Source organism: Typopeltis vanoorti, chromosome 1, assembly GCF_054136105.1.
Source record: "Typopeltis vanoorti isolate ZY-2024b chromosome 1, IOZ_Tvanoo_1.0, whole genome shotgun sequence".
Lineage (NCBI taxonomy): Eukaryota > Metazoa > Arthropoda > Arachnida > Uropygi > Thelyphonidae > Typopeltis > Typopeltis vanoorti.
In genome coordinates, this window is record NC_143549.1 from 108,645,256 (window position 1) to 108,662,622 (window position 17,367).

The 17,367-nt window shown below is 36.0% G+C and overlaps 1 protein-coding gene across 10 annotated transcripts in view; it reads right to left on the reverse strand.

Annotated features, from left to right (window-relative positions):
• Positions 1–17,367, reverse strand: part of LOC150110302 (F-box/LRR-repeat protein 20) — a 325,839-nt gene that overhangs the window by 178,473 nt on the left and 129,999 nt on the right. For 9 of the 10 annotated variants that reach the window (XM_090392650.1, XM_090392658.1, XM_090392667.1 and 6 more), the window contains 3 exons: positions 16,328–16,357; positions 10,620–10,687; positions 6,866–6,920 (listed from right to left, as the gene is read on the reverse strand). In XM_090392650.1, coding sequence (XP_090248776.1) covers positions 6,866–6,920; positions 10,620–10,687; positions 16,328–16,357 — 153 coding nt within the window. The remainder of the gene's footprint in view (positions 1–6,865; positions 6,921–10,619; positions 10,688–16,327; positions 16,358–17,367) is intronic. The other variant, XM_090392698.1, reaches the window with a different exon arrangement.

The following is a 17,367-nucleotide window of genomic DNA, read 5'->3' on the forward strand; positions in this document are numbered from 1 at the left end:
AGTTTATAATAATAATAATAATGTTATCATAAAAAAAACAACCTACAAATATTAATAGGTATAGCCTTTTGTAGGTGGGTGTCATATAAAAAATAGTATTGTTGAAAAAGACAAATTTTATTATTCTTGTGCACTAAATTTCCAGTACTAAATTTAATTTATGTATTCTATTTTTATAAAGGCTGACACATTTACAGAAGCCAGAATTTATTAAACTCCAACATACACTGAGTTAACTTTGAAGTAGGAACACCCACCTAATAACATGTTCGTTTACCTCTTTGTGCATTCATGTCTTCAGATGACTAGGAACAGATTCCACAAGGTATTGAGCATCCTCCATACATAATTCGACAAACGTCCACTGCAGCAACTCCGTCAGTTCATGCTTGTTCTGTGGAGGAGGATCAGCAGTTCTCACACCCCATTCTAGCATAATCCCACACATGTTCATTTGGGTCACAGTCAAAGTAATGTGGCAAATTAGTGTGTTCCTCCAACCACTCAGTAATTGTATGAGCCCGATGACAAGTTGTGTTGTCCTGTTGAAAGATGGCAATGTGGTCATGGTAGACCTCTTACAGAATACAGAATGAGACGATTGGCTAACAGGTCCCTGTAGCATTCACCATTCAGTGTTTGTGGGATGATAACCAATGGACCTAAGGCATGCCGGGAAAAAAGCTCCCCAGACCATAACATCCCCTCTGCCAGCCTGTTGAACCCAATTGTTCAACCAGAGGATAGGGCTTCATGCTGTTTACACCAAATGCAAACCCGGCTATCAGCATGGTGCAGCAGGAAATGGAACTCATTACTCCAGATGACGTTCTTTCATCTGTTGAGAGTCAACTGCCGATGTTCCTTGGCCCATGCAAGGTGTTTGCAATGCCTGGCCATCATCATAGGTATCCTTGTTGGTCTCCAGCACTGCAATGCAAGCCGAAGCAAAGTACAGCGCATGGTGCATGGAGAAATGGGTCGAACTGCCCTGCTGTTGTAGTGGTGGGTGAACTGTGTGATTGTCAGTTTAATGCAACCAAACTGGAGGAAGTGAAGGAGACAAGGAATCTAGATGATTGATAGAAACCTAAAATTCAGGGAACATATTGGAAAGGTGGTGAAAGTAACCCAGAAGAGTGCTGCAATACTGAGAAGGACACTGACCTGCAGAGATAAAAGAGTTGTCATTCCATTCTATAAAGCCCTGATCAGACTATAGCTGGACTTCTTCTTCTGCAGCTTTTCCCACTTAAGTAGGGTCGCTGTTTGTGGTGAGTCTTCTCCATAACCTCCTGTCTTGGGCTGTAGCCACATCCAAGTTCTTCATCCTCAAGTCCTCCTCTTCTTTGGCCATCCGTGCTTCTTCCTCCCCTGCACATCCATCTGCATGACTTTTCTTCCCACATACTCTTCATCACATGACCAAACCATCTCAACCGTCCCTCCTGTATCTTTGCTCCTAAGTTCGTAACTTTCACAATTCCCCTTACATGTCATTTCTCAGACGATCCTTTCTGGTCACACTGCACATCCACCTAAGCATTCTCATCTCTGCTACCTCCATCCTGCTGATGTTATTTTTCTTCAGGGACCACAGTTTCCATAGCATTATGTCATAGCTGGTCTCACTACTGTCCTGTAGATTTCTGCCTTTTAGATTGATCGGCACCCTCATATCGCATAGCACTCCAGCCGTCTCTCTCCAGTTCCTCCATCCCACTTCCTTCTCAGCCTCACCATCCGCTTTCATTGTTGTACCTAAGTATCTAAAGTCACTGACCTTCCTGATGACATTTCCTTCCAGCTCCAGATCTGTCTCCTGGCTGCCATCCACTTTGCAACACATATACTCTGTCTTACTTCTGCTCAGTCTCATACCTCTCTCTTCCAGTAATTTCCTCCAACTTTCTAGTTTAGCTGCCACTTCTTCTCTTGATTTTGCACACGCACGATGTCATCTGCATACAGCATAGTCCAAGGCGCATCTTTTCTCATCTCCTCAATCACTACCTCTATCACAATATTAAACAGGAACGGACTTAATGCTGACCCTTGATGCAAGCCAACTGTCACTGGAAAACTTTCTGTCTCTCCCAGGCAGATTCGAACTCTTGTCTTCACATTTCTGTACATCTCCTGCACCAACCAGACATATTTCTCTGTACCTTCTCCCCCAGACACCTCCAGACTTCATGCCTTGGCACTCTATCATACGCTTTCTCCAGATCAATAAATACCAGATATAGCTCCTGTTGATTCTCTCGAAACTTTTCCATCATCTATCGTAACCCAAAGATAGCATCTGTTGTCGATTGACCAGTCATGAAGCCAAATTGCTCCTTTGCAATCTCCACCTCCTTCCTCAGTCTTCCATCAAGAACCCTCTCTAGGATTTTCATTGTTGGGACATCAACTTTATTCCTTTGTAATTCTTACAGTCTTGGGAATCCTCTTTACTCTTGTAGATGGGGGACAAGAGCACTTTCCCTCCATTCCTCAGGTATATTTTCCTGTTGACAAACTTTTATTAACAGGTCCCACAGCAGGTCAATTCCCTCATCCCCCCCCCCAGTGCCTTCCATGCCTCCACTGGGATCCTGTCAGGGCCCACTGATTTTTCCATTCTTCATCCTCTTTATGGCTTCCTTCACTTCCACTCTACTAATATTCTTCACCATCCCCTCACAAGGCTCCCCATCTTCTCTGTGAGTCCTTGCATTTTCTTCATTCAAAAGCCCATCAAAGTATATTCTCCATCTGTTTCTTATATCCATATCCCTCCTTAATACCCTTCCTCCAGAGTCTTTGATCTGCCTCACATGCATGATGTCCTTTGATGCCTTATTTCTACATTTTGCCAATCGATAAATCTTTCTCTGTCCTTCCTTTGTTTCTAATTGATCATAAAGGTCTTGATATGCCATGGCCTTTGCCTGTGCAACAACTCTCTGGCTTCTCACTTTTTCTCTCTGTCCTCTTCCACTCTCGACTCATCCCACTTCTGCTTTGCCTTCCTCTTAGCCGTCACTGCTTCTTGTACATTATTATTCCACCACCAACCATCCTTCTGCTCTCTAATCTTTCCGGATGTTTCACCAAGCACCTCAATTGCACAGCTTAGAATTATGTCTCCACAAGCCTTGTACACTTTCTAGTCAATCCGAAATCCTCTCTAACACCTTCTCCCTAACACAGTTCCTCACACTCTCTTCTTTTAAGCAAAACCACTTAATTTTCTTCCTCCCATGGCTTCCAAAGGTTCTTATCTTCGACTTTATTTTAAAGTCTGCACACAGCAGCCAGTGTTGCTGCACCACTTGACCTGTTGCGATTACCTTACAATTTGTTACTGCCTTAAGACTATAGCTGGACTATTGTGCTAAAATTTGGTCCCCAAGATTTGAAGGGGATAAATGAAATGTGGAAAGAGTGCAGAGATGAATAACAAAGATGTCTGGACTATACAATGTTAGTTATGAGGATAGGCTGAGGGAATGTCGACTGCAGAGTTTGGTAGATAGAAGGAGAGATGATATGATTGAGACTTTTAAATTGGTAAGAGGCAGTTACAGGATTGATGCTGAGGAGTTCATTCCTTTGGTGGAATAGGGAGGAGTGAGGACAAGAGGCAATCCCTGTAAGTTATGAAAGGAAGTTGTGAGCAAGAGGGCAAGGAGTGATTTCTCTGCATGGAGGATGGCTGAACCATGGAATGCATTGCCTGATAGTGTGGTGAGTGCATGAGTGGTCAATGGGTTCAAGGAGTGGTATGAAAGACTATTTTCTGGGGCGAGCCTCCCAAAATGAGTCTTATGACTCCATGGAAGTCTGAATCACAATAATAATTAGAATTATTACCATATAGATCAAGTGGATATTAGATTCGGCATCATTTCAAAGCTGAATGTAGAAACAATGAAAGTTTCATAAGGTAAGTTGTCCAGAGAGTTTATGGGAATACATTGCCGAATTGAAGCCTTTCAGCTCTTTATTTTAATAAATAATAATTATTATTTATCAAAACTACATATTACCAAACAACAGTTCAGGATTTTTTTACTTATGGATAAAGAATGAACTTTCAATGACAAATGATTTATTACCCACATGTCATGAATTTTAATCAAACTTCTAAATAAAAAAATACTGTATTATGGTGTATTTCTTTAATTTACAGTTTTAAGAGAAATGAACTCATGTCAGCTGTCCATCAATCGGTCTTTCTCTTCCCTGTATGATTCGATATACCAACTGGAAGTCTGACTTTGTGCATACCAGTAAATCACTTGTGCCCCCCCCCCCCCCCCATTTGTATGAGTGGAGACGACCAAATATAAAGTTGAGTGACTGCCAATTTCCGATGTTTTCAGACTGTTTTAGATTTTAATGGTACACACCAAACATTTATTTCAGGTAAGCAACAATATGTTTACAATGTTGCGAGTGGATGGGTGTCAAAAAATCTCCCATCCCAAAGGGAAAATGCATAATGTAAAAAATTATAGCTGTCAAAAAAAGTAGTGCATGTTATTATTTATCACGAAACCCCATGTAAACATAAAGCTACTGCGGCATTGTAACGAATGAGGTCTAATGCGTTATTGTAGACAGTAGTACTAACTCTTTATTCTAATTAGCAGTGCGCTTTGCTTTCATAACCTTTCTTACTTATATGTTTACCCACCTTTCGTATTTACTAGTCGTATGCCTATGAAAAATTTATTTGTTAAGACTGCACCACCAGTATTTCTATATCGGCATAAGACTCAGATATACATCTGGTAGATCTCCCTCTCTCTCTCTCTCTCTCTCACTAGCATAAATTCCTTCAACAATGTTTACATAAACAGTCATGAGTTCTCAAGTACTTAAACTATGCTCTTAAAGCCTTAGTTGTTTCCTGCTCACAGATCAGAGTTTATTTAGGAACAGTGCATTGTAAAATAAAAGATCAGACGGCACTTTATTGACATATAATTAAAACATATTTACATTAATATCAAAGTACATTAATTAAACGATAGGGAGGTTACTCTCTCCACCTACTCGTTAGACTTTTAGCATAAAGAAACAAACTTTCCCTTTCAATACTAAATAACTATACAATAAAATTACTCAATTACCTCTCTGCTTATTAAATCAAATTATTGAAACTCTAATTTACTCACAAAGAGGTTAGCTAGCTATGCCAAGTTATCTCACAACTTATATTCCAATTAATAACAAATCAGAGGACTCTCTTATAGACACTTATTACTATTACTTATTAGTCCATCTATAATGCATTTTCTAGATTATGTACAACAAAAGATGAAAAACTTACAGAGGCTCTGTGTCACACACTCATCCAAAAGGTCCTGCATTAAGTCCCTATGCTTTTTCTTTCATATAGGGCCTCAGGCTTCAGTCTGGAGAGTCTGGCTTCAGGGGGCATTTCGTCGGGATATTGGCAGACTTTGGACTGCAATTTTCCGGTACTCAAAAAGCTCAGGCAAGAGGTTTCAGCATACGGGCTTGAAAATCACTCTGCGGCTTTCGGCTTCGGTCGACCTCCCGTGGCAAAAAGACATCCGACCAATACTTGGCTCGGGTATTTACATCTGCTGTTCTCTCGTCATTCCCATTCTTCTCTGGTGTGGGCTCGCCATAACGTCTGGTCCTCTGGATCCTACTCCCGACTTTTCTACCTCTAACTGCCGACTCCGATAACTGCCCACTGCCGATTCTCTGTCGACATGATGTTCGGCTCAGTCCCTTTTTATTTCGCGTTCTTCAAGACCTTGCATGAAGGGTTGTAACCCCCCAAGAATTCGGCACAACTACTTGATCTTCTGTTAAGACCGACACATTCTTTCTTCTCCTCCGTGCACTCCTTTAATCCTATCTTGTCGGGCAGCGGAAACTTGTCTGAACCTTGCCGATTTCTTTGACACTAACTTTCTCATACACTTAAATCGTAAACAACTTTCTTATGCCCTTATGTAGAGCTATTATATAAAGTTACGGTGGAAAAGCATTGCCTTTGTTTTTGACATTCTAGAAATTTTTTTAAAGCAGTGAGTACAGTCAATTTCCATAGGATTATTTACATTAATATTAAGCACAAAATACATAGAGATATACTAGGTTATTTTTGTAACAATCTCATGAGACTTGACCTCTGTAAAAATTGATGTAAAGCGCTTTGTATTTCCAAGCTACATCGAGATTTACACCCATCCCTATTTTTTTTTTGTTTGTTTGTTTGTTTTAAATAAAACCCCTGTTTTGCTTTAGCTAACAAAACTGTTGTTTTCGAAGATCTGTATTTAAAGCATTTTCACCATACAAATTGAAGTTAATTTCTATCAATACAAAAATCAAAAACAAATAAATTTTGAATGTTTTTCATTAAAATAATAAAATACTGAATACAAAATTACTGTATAAAGTGATTAATTTGTCACTTTTTCTTTTATCTTCTAGTTTAAATATAAAACACAACTGTATGAAGTGCTTTCCACAACATTACACTCAACAGCTATATTTTCAGTTGATGGTTTTTAGCAGCCAATAAGTGTTAAGTGTAAACATTAAGAAATTTAACTACCCTCACTTGTAAAGCACAGTAAACTCCTTTCACCTTGTGCTAAGTATATTAAGTTAAAATACATGAATCTGGGTTCAGAAATGAAAATAATGTGGACTGTGATATTGTTTACTAGAAATTCAGTTCGCTATTGTGAACTGGATTTCGCATTAACAGTGTTATTGTGCCATGTGGATTGTGACAAGACAAAGTGATGTGTTTTAAAGAACAGACATAAGACAATGATTCAAAAACAAAAGATTAATAATATTAATATGCTATAGCATTTATTACCTTGGATACCTGTGCACATCGACATAACGAGATCACATCTAGATAAGAAAATATCCTGCATGGATAGATAAATGAAGATGTAAATATTATCAAGTATTGACTGATGTTTCAGTTTTATTTTTAAATTTTTTTTTTAAAAAATTAGAAATTTTTAACATCATACTGACATCTGAAAAGTATGCAATAACACAAACTGCAGGTATTTATAACATGAATGAACAACTAATTTTAAATTACAGTAAATCAAACAATGATTAAGAAAATGCCACAAGTGTATTGTATTCTATCTATGCATCTGGCAGTCTACATTGACTGAAACAATAATAATCTATATTTGTTGCAAGTTTTCCACTTGGTTATACTAAAAATTAAAGATATCAAGAAATTATATACTTGGTTTAATACTTTATCCAAGTGTAACCAAATAAGTTTGTGCCTGAACTATTTTCAGGACTGGGACAACTTGTGGTATGACTTTCACGACATCATACCACAAGTTTCCCCAGTCCTGAAAATAGTTCAGGCGCAAACTTGTTTGCTTACACTTGGATAAAGGATTAAACCAAGTATATAATTTCTTGGTATTTTTAATTTTTAATAACTTATATTATTATAAAGGAAAATATTAATTCACACACACACACATACCCACACATACACAGAGCATCTGTAGCTCAGTCGGTATAGACAAAGCCCTTTGGTCAAAAAGACCTGGATTCTTTCTGATCAACCCCAGGTCTTACTAAAGTGAGTTAGCCAGTCTCATATGGAGGGTCCACCCCCTTTTCAAAACAGACAAACAGGTCCCATAAACACACTCATATCTACAGACATAAATACTTATAGTAGGGAGAGGAAGGCAACAGGAAACCACCTTATACTATAATCAATATATCCTAGTAAAGTAGCATATCCTACCAACCATAAGGCTGAAAGAGAGCACATGCACGTACATCTGTCATTAACACATTGATATCATATTGGAAATTGAAATTTATAAATAAAACTAAAGTACAACAGAAATCACTTCTACATTTCCACTTAGATGAGTGAAAACCAGTATTTTTCTGATCATAATCTCAGGTCTAATATACAAGACCAAAATAAAATAACACTTTCATATATCTTATGACAACAGCTGCTAACAATTATTATTACTGCACATGGACCTTCATGGAGTTCTAAGACTCATCAGGGAAGATTCATACTATCAAGATGATATCTATTGTACCTCTCCTTGAAATCATTAACAGACAACGCACTTACAACTGACTCATGCAACCCATTCCATTCATTCACCACTCTCCAAGTGAACAATCTAGTCTTCATACCATTGTTAACTGCACTCTTACCCAACTTCCAGGAATGACTTCTTGTTCTGCTAACTCTAGCCAAGTGTTGAAACATTTCCCTTGTATCAATCCTATAAAATCCTTTAAGCAACTTAAATGTTTCTACATCACATCCCCTTTTTCATCTATCAAACCAACTTTTGCAATCTACAAACCCTCAATCAAAATACAATCCACATAGGGAGCATTCCACAAACCACAGGATCCTCTCCACCACATCCTCATCTCCAAGAAATCTAGGTGACCAGACCTGACCACAGTAATCCAGATGTGGTCATATCAAGGGTTTATAAAGAAGAATGATAGCTCCATCATCTGTTTGTTAGTGTATTCTTCAACAACCAATGAGGATCCTCTCCACCACATCCTCATCTCCAAGAAATCTAGGTGACCAGACCTGACCACAGTAATCCAGATGTGGTCATATCAAGGGTTTATAAAGAAGAATGATAGCTCCATCATCTGTTTGTTAGTGTATTCTTTAACAACCAACTTCAAATCTTTATCTACTACTACCACCACTACTACTATTACTACCCCCAAATCCCTGGCTTCATCGATTTCCTGGAGTACAGTTCCCTCAATGTAGTACACAGCTTGTAATCTTTGTATCCCATAATGCATAATCTTACACTTTTCTACATTAAATTGACATCCATTATGTTTTGCCCATACTGCCAGCCTATTCAAATCATCTTGCAAATGCTCTACATCACTCACCTTGATTAACTATTACCCTACCAAACAAAACAACTAAACATCACCTTTTGAATTATTTCCTATATCATGTATGTACAAAATAAACAGCAGTGAAGCACAGAGCCCTGTGGCACACCACTAGTCACCTGCCTTCTCCTGGATTCTGCTCGTCCATATACTACTTTTTTGGTATCTGTCCACAAGCCACCCATTTACCCATATCACCAGTTTCATATACAACCAACAGTATCATTGTGTACCCATTCCCTTTATCCAAGTGAGCTTTCACTCTATTATAAAAAGTTAATAGATTACTAAGGCATGACCAACCCTTCACAAAGCCTTGCTGTCCCCTCAGAGTATCATATACTTATCCACTCATTCCTGAATTCTTTTTTTGACCACCTTTTTCCACCTCTTACAACTATATTAATTGGTCTATAATTTGCTACCACAGACTCAGATCCTCCTTTATACAAAGGAATTATTTTGCCCTCCTTCCACTCTCTTGGTACTTGGTCAGAGCTGAGACTTAAAGAAACTAGTCAAAGGCATGGCCAATTTCCCCTGCACATTCTCTTAAAATGCAAGCCAAAATCCCATCTAATTCCACAGCTGTATCTGCATTCAGATTCTGCAATATTTTAAGTACCTTTAATTCATCAACATCTGTTCTCACATCAGTCCCTATCACCTCCACCATAACCATAAGATCTTTACTCAGATGATATACCCTTGCAAAATAGTCACTCAACAATTTCATCTGCCTCTGCCACTTCTCTATCTGCATTCATTAAGGTTATCCTTCCTCCTACTTGCCACAGAATGGAAAAAACTCTGGAATTTTTGTTTGCCACTTCGGCTAATTTCTTCTCATAATCTGATTTTGTCTTCTTATTCTCACGATATTCTTTCCCCACCATCCTCTTCTTGCAAATCTCTTGCTTAATAAGGCTGCACATCCATTTCGCTCCCAACCTATTTATTCTTCAAACACTAGGAATACATTGAGATACCACCTCATTGAAGTACTTTTTCAAAGATTCCCATGCATCGCTGACAATTTTTCCATTCAGTAACTGATACCATGGGACCAAAGATAGTATTCTTTTAAGTTGATCATAACTGCCTGCTTTTTAGTTCAACATGTAACCTGTTTTAATCTGAACTTCAATACAAGTAGAAACTGCCTAAGAAAGAACCGCATTATCACTGTATTATAAACCATGTCACTGTATTATTCACCATGTATTATAAATACATGAAGATTTTTGGAAAATGTTGACATATGGAGACAATTCCCTTGCAACTTGACATAGTAGACTGGTCCAAAAGTAAACCATCACAAGGGGACAATGATCCAAGCTCTTTACCATTTACCACCTGTACTAGAGTTGCTTTTACGAATACCATTGTTCCTAAACATAACTCAATTTACTAACTGCAATGAAAAATGCTTTTGTAACTGAGATGAAATACTGAATCTTTTCTTTACTTACAATGTGTTCATTATTCACATAAACAAAAAAATAGCTGGAAAAAAAAAAAATTGGTAAATGGTCAGACTGAATTTTTATCAGACATTTTCTGAAACTGCTTTAAGAACTTTAAAAGTCAACAGACAGTAAAAAAAAAAAAAACTTGTACAATCCAAATAAACATGAATATCACTTTACTCACATTAAAAAAATTATAACTCTCACCTCAAAAGAAGTTCTTTTGGAAGTTTCTTGTTGATTAGAGCTTCTTCGTCTGATAGTACTTTACAAATCTGAAAAACAGAATTTAATTTTAATGAAGATAAAATAAATTCTTCAGCAAATTATTAATGCTATTATTATCATACTCTTGTGTCTTGAACTAGTGGGAAAACATTTTTTTTTTTTTTTTTTACTAAACTAATTCAGAAGATGAGATATGTTCAATTATGTGATACCTGTGTTTTGGAACTGACTCCACTTTTCCTGCACAATAAAGAGATTTTGAAGGCTATTATTATTTTATAGGACTATACTAAGATTATATGTGCACCTCTGAGTAATTACATCAAAGAAAATGATGGTAAAGTTATATAAATCCTTTCATGATGTAAATCAGCTTAAGACAAAATTTCCATCTGCAACTGCAATACTAGTCTTCACATTATTTTCCAATAGTAGTGTTATATGAAACAAAGAAATTTTAAAATTGATATTTGATAACATTTTCTTCTTGACTGAAAAAAAAAAAAAATAAATAAATAAATAAAAATGTACAGGGGCATGCTGCCAAATTGAAATACATGGTTAATAATTATCTTCTGATAATTAACTATGTGTTTGGAGAATGGTTACATTAACCACTCAGCCAACTATTTAGCCAACAATTCCAATCACAGGTATTTCTGATTACAATTTATGTTTTGAGCTGGTCATAACAGAATTAATTAACTACATTAATAAATTTAGTTTAATCCTTTATCCAAGTGTGAGCAAACAAAGTTTGCACCAGAAAGTATCTTCAGGACTGGGATAAGGTGGTACAACACCGGGAAACTCGTTGCAAAGGTGGAACAAGCTAACATCGCTCCTAGCTCAATATCTCCCATAATGCAAAACACATCTCCTTGCGGATATGTATAATGTTATGCATTAAGGGAAGGGCCACTACCCAGACTAGTTTCGACCTTTATTGAGGTCTCTTCAGTGGGAGCCAGGCCCAGATGTGGAGATACCAGGTAGAAGCATTAGCAAGGTCATCTCTACCTATAGGAGTTCCAAACGATGTGCCAACTTCTTATTAAATTACTCTGGATTTAGAGAAAGATGTTGAAAGTTTATTTTTCACTTGGTTAGACTATAATAAATTTAGTTTAATCCTTTATCCAAGTGTGAGCAAACAAAGTTTGCACCTGAAAGTATCATAAGGACTGGGGTAAGGTGGTACAACACTAGGCAACTCATTGCAAAGGTGGAGTTGCCTAGTGTTGTACCACCTTGTACACATTCAAGCTAACATCTGAAGAGATGTTAGCTCCCACTGAAGAGACCTCAATAAAGGTCGAAACTAATCTGGGTAGTGGCCCTTCCCTTAATGCATAACATTATACATATCAGCAAGGAGATGTGTTTTGCATTATGGGAGATACTGAGCTAGGAGCAATGTTAGCTTGCTCCACCTTTGCAACGAGTTGCACCACCTTACCCCAGTCCTGAAGATACTTTCAGACGCAAGCTTTGTTTGCTCACACTTGGATAAAGGATTAAACTAAATTTATTATAGTCTAACCAAGAGAAAAATAAACTTTTAATTAACTACATATTTCACTTTGGGAGCATGCACATATACTTTTTTTTTTAAAATAATAATACAGAAATCAATAAATACAGAAATATAGAAAGAAACTATATAAAAATATTTATTGTTTTACATTTGTTTTTTTGCATATGTATCATTACAATATTATTTTAATTTTCTCCCAAATAATTTTCCCTGAGATGAATTTTCAGGTGGAAGAATTGTCCATGAAACCAGACAACATAATAAATTTATATTATTAGTTTTCTATGCACAATTTACTTCAAAATTAATCTTATTTGTCAGGTATCCAATATTGCCAAATCTTATATTTCAGTCTTCAAAAGCACTACTGAAAGCATCAATCCACATAGATAATGGTCCTTGTATAACTTTTTTTTTCCCCTATCATGCAGGCTTCAAACATCTGTTTTACTAATCTTACTTCATCCATCCTATAAGTGATAACTACATTAGATTAGCTCTACTCAAACATTCTTGAATGATAATACTGTCAAGATTCTAATATTTGTTTTTAGCATAATTCTGCCACTGATTTTGATGCCATCTGTTCACTTTCCTATTTTTTTTTTTTTTTTTAGAACTCTTTCATTCTCATATCTGTAGTCTCTAATTTTCAGTTAACTGTTCTATTTCAATCTCAAATACATAAATCAGTTTGAATATGTAACTTTTTTTTTTTTTGGCTAATTTCTCTTATTCCATATAAATTAATTCAACTATCCCCCCCCTCCACACCATAACAGCTTAGTTATTCTAGTTATTTATTTCATTATTTAAGATGACCAGGAAGATTACTATCTTCACTAAAAAAAAAAGCATGTCTAAATAGTTGAAATATTTAACTTTTTCTATAGGTTCTGCACTGAGAATGTAGCTTGCCATGTATTTTCAGATTTTTTCTTTTAATTACCAATTCCAAATTGGTTACAACGTTAAAGATACCAATAAATTATATACTTGGTTTTAATCCTCTACCCAAGGAAGCAAAACAATGTTTTGCACATGAAATATATTCACACCTGAGTTATTTGTATATAGAGACTAATGACTTCACATCACTTGCCTTAGTATGCATCCCATAATGCAAAGCAAACATCCTTTCGGACGTGTAAAATGCTATGATGATGGAAAGGGACACTACCCAGACTGGTTTCAACCTTTGAGGTCTCATCAGTGGGAGCCAAACCCAGGACAGATACCAAGGTTGAAGTAATGCAAAAGTCAGATTTCCATATACAATAACAAAAGGTGTCACACCAAGTGAAAAAAACTTCCAAACATCTTTCTCTAATCAAGAGTATTTTTTGACTACTTGTATATGGAAATATGACTTCTGCATTATTACTTCAACCTTAGTATCACTTCTGGGTCTGGCTCCCACTGATGAGACCTCAATAAAGGTCGAAAAAAGTATCTCATGAACATACAATTACATACAATTCAGTGGCCATACATGCACCTTAGTGCCATGGGCACTAAGGTACACATACTGGCCACTGAATTAGAAACAGTTATGCAGATGTACATAAACATCATTTACGCAGCATATATGCAGAATACTTGGTTACGTGCTGCAATATGTGTTGTAGACAACTGTTTAAGAATGCTGCTGATCAGTAATCTTCAGTGTTGATCACAACAGGAAAAACAAAGGATCTTTCAGAATTCGATAAAGAACTTATTGTGGATGCCGATTTGGCTGGACCCACAATTTTGAAAACAGCAGAGTTAATTGATTTCTCAAAAGGTGAGATATCCTGGATGTTTGATCAGTGATAAAATAACCCACAATGCTTTTATAAGAAATGTAACTGTGGTCCCAAAATAATCTCTCAGATATGAGATCGTCTTCATCTGAGAAGACTTATATGGATAAACAGAACTTCCTGTGTAGAGCAATTGACCAAAGCACTTAATGAAATATAAATTAAATAAGCAATCATAAGCATTAAAAATTTGAACACTTTCTCAAAACGTTTAGAATGTATAAATTATCAAAATTCCATTAAGCTAGTATTCCACTGAGAACAGCAGTGGATTGTAGACGTTTAACATATAAGTGGAAAAACAACTGCCATTAGCGAAATACAAATCCTTTGATGTTTATCTGACAGTAAGCGAAACTCTAAGAACTAGGACTAAGATCTATGAGTTTCATACCGAAAAACTATCACCCTCATATTAAAGGTGGAGCAAGCTCCCTGAATGAAAGCCAAAAATAGCCTTTTGGCTTTCATTCAACTGCCATTAGCATTCTCTGGCTTCATAGCCAATTCTTTCATATAAAAAATTCCAAACATTTTGAAGCAAAATAGCTAATCTTCACTATCACATCACATCCTCATTCATATTGTTATGACATAATGATAACAATAATAATATGCAAGTTTTAGTTAAGAAGTCTTTTCATGGAGAGTAGCAGGAGTATGAAATGCATGGCCTGAGAAGGTGGTAAAAGTGCAAATGATGGATGAGTTTAAGAAGTAGTATGATAGACTACATATTGATTAGTGCTGACCTCCTATAACGAGTTTTGTGACTCCATGGAAATCATGAAAATATGATAGATTACATATTGATTAGTGCTGACCTCTTACAACGAGTTTTGTGACTCCATGGAAGTCAAGAAAATAATAATAAATAACGAAATTTCTACTGGACATTTTCAAACTAACTGGATTTGTTATTAATGCAGAATTTTTTAAATGCCCATATAAACTATACAAGCAAGTTGAGGGAAGAGTTATGGACTCAATTATCTCATCAACTATTATATGCAGAATGCAACACATCCTTAATTTCATTACTCATTGGCCTTTATGATGTATTACGATTTTTTTGCCAAATGAACTTCATTTCAATTAGAACTTCAAGCATCTTTATGAGAGTAATTTTTTTAACCAATCACGTGAGCTAGTTTACTTTGAAAATCAAATCCAATAATTATCTTCTTACTAGGCAACCAGACAGTTTTCAGTCTACAGAAAGAAAACCATCCATAAGTCTCATCACATTATCATATATTAAAGTTGCAAATCTTTAATACACTGTGCACACACACCCTTTCTTCCATGTCCACCTTTTATAACAAAAATTAAAGTTCATCAAATCCACATTTTATTCTAATGATTATACATCCATCTTACAGAAACAATGAAAACTTATAATCATTGTTCTCTACTATTGTACTAATCAATGTATTGATTTCTCCTTCAAAAAACATTCCTATTGGGTCTCTATTCCATAGATACTTTTGATAAGTAGTGAGTTGTTTATGTTTTGGCAACAAAAAGTTTTTCCTTCTTCAGACATCTTAAGTTGGTTCCTAATGGAACAAAACTAAAATCCTCGATAAAAGGTAATGCTTAACTGAAATTATTATTATTCAGGCCTCCATGGAGTCAAAAGACTCATCATGGGAGGTACTTTCTAAGAAACACAAGTCTATCAAGACTCATCATGGGAGGTCCCTCCTAGGAAACACAAAGTCTATCATACCACTCCTTAAATGCATTGACCATTCTCGCTCTCACCACTCTATCAGGCAATGCATTCCATGGTTCAACCACCCCTCCATGCAAAGAAACCACTCCTCACCCTCTTTCTCTTTCGTAAGTTCCAAGGATAGCCTCTTGTCATGACTCCTTCCCGCTGTTCAACCAAGTGAAAGAACTCCCCAGTGTCAACCCTGTAACCACCTCTCAACAGTTTAGAAGTCTCAATCATATCACCCCTCCTTCTATCCACCAAACTCTACAAACAAAGAGAGCTATGAAACTCTTCTCCAGAAAACATAGGCTTTTCAACTTTTGGGAAATGATTCTGTTACTATTACACACACACCACACTTTTTGAAGTTGAATATTAGGTATGTCAGATCTTTCTCACCATAATGCCACAAGAATCACATGTTATTTTAATATTATACTTTAATTGAAATATTCTATTCTACTGTTTGTTTTACTTTATCAATGGATTAACATGAGTTCATTTACTGATAGCCTTGACACCAAAGCTAGAAAAATTTGCAAGAAATAGAAAAAAAATCAGTTAGTGATATCTCTGAAATATTTTTATTATATAGCAAGAATAAAACAACTGTTTAACTTACCATCTGCTGCACATAAGCTTCCTTTGTCTTCTTTTTTGAAAGCATTAAGAGAATAAGTATTAATGAGTACATTTAAATCAAATATGTATGAATTAGTTCATTTTCAAAAATATATAATGTAGTACTAAAGCTTAAATGTGTTCTATAAGGCAAGGATTAGCAGGTTTCATGAAAGAAAATAAGTTTAACTAAAATTAATATTTCATTATTGTTTACAGCAGCCTTTCTCAATCTTTTACCCTTGAACAATTTTCAGGTCTCAGTAACCCCCCTGCACACATGATATATTACATATTATTTATATGATTATATTTTTAAATCATATCTCTTAAAACTCCAGTTGAGAAACCTTGGTTTATTACAGTATGTTAGCAATTTTAATTAGCATCATCGAAACAGAATCAACATAGACTGACAGAACCAATAAAAAGCAATGCAAAACTGGTTCAGGCTACTATGATATCCACAGATGGAAATGAGCTATAAATGAAACTAAGAGTACAACAAATACCATGGAAAAATTAAATGAAATTTACATGTTCCTATTATATAATATCCATTTCAAGAAAAGGAAATAATTTTTTGTTTAATTTTGGATGATACAGGAAGGCCGCATAAGATTCTTTAAATAGATTCCGGGATACTGTTCCCCAATACACGACTTGCTGATACCTATCAGATAGCCAGTCTCTGATCCAATGCACTAATATAATATCCAATCCCATCCGCTCTAGTTTCACTATCAACTTATGCAGTAATCTAAAAAAAAGTTTTTTTGCATAAGCCTTTGCAAAATCTAAGTATACTATTGTGTATCCATCTCCTTTGTCCAATGAAGCCATCACCTTATTGTAATAATTAAGTCGATTACTAAAACATGACCTCGCTTTAGCAAATCCATGCTACCCATCAAAGATTACCATTGTTGTCAACTTAATTCTGGATCCTAGTTCTCACCAGCCTCTCTAACACCTTAACCTCCAACAACTGACTCATAGATGGGGCTATAATTTGATACTTGAGTTCTGTCACCTCTCATA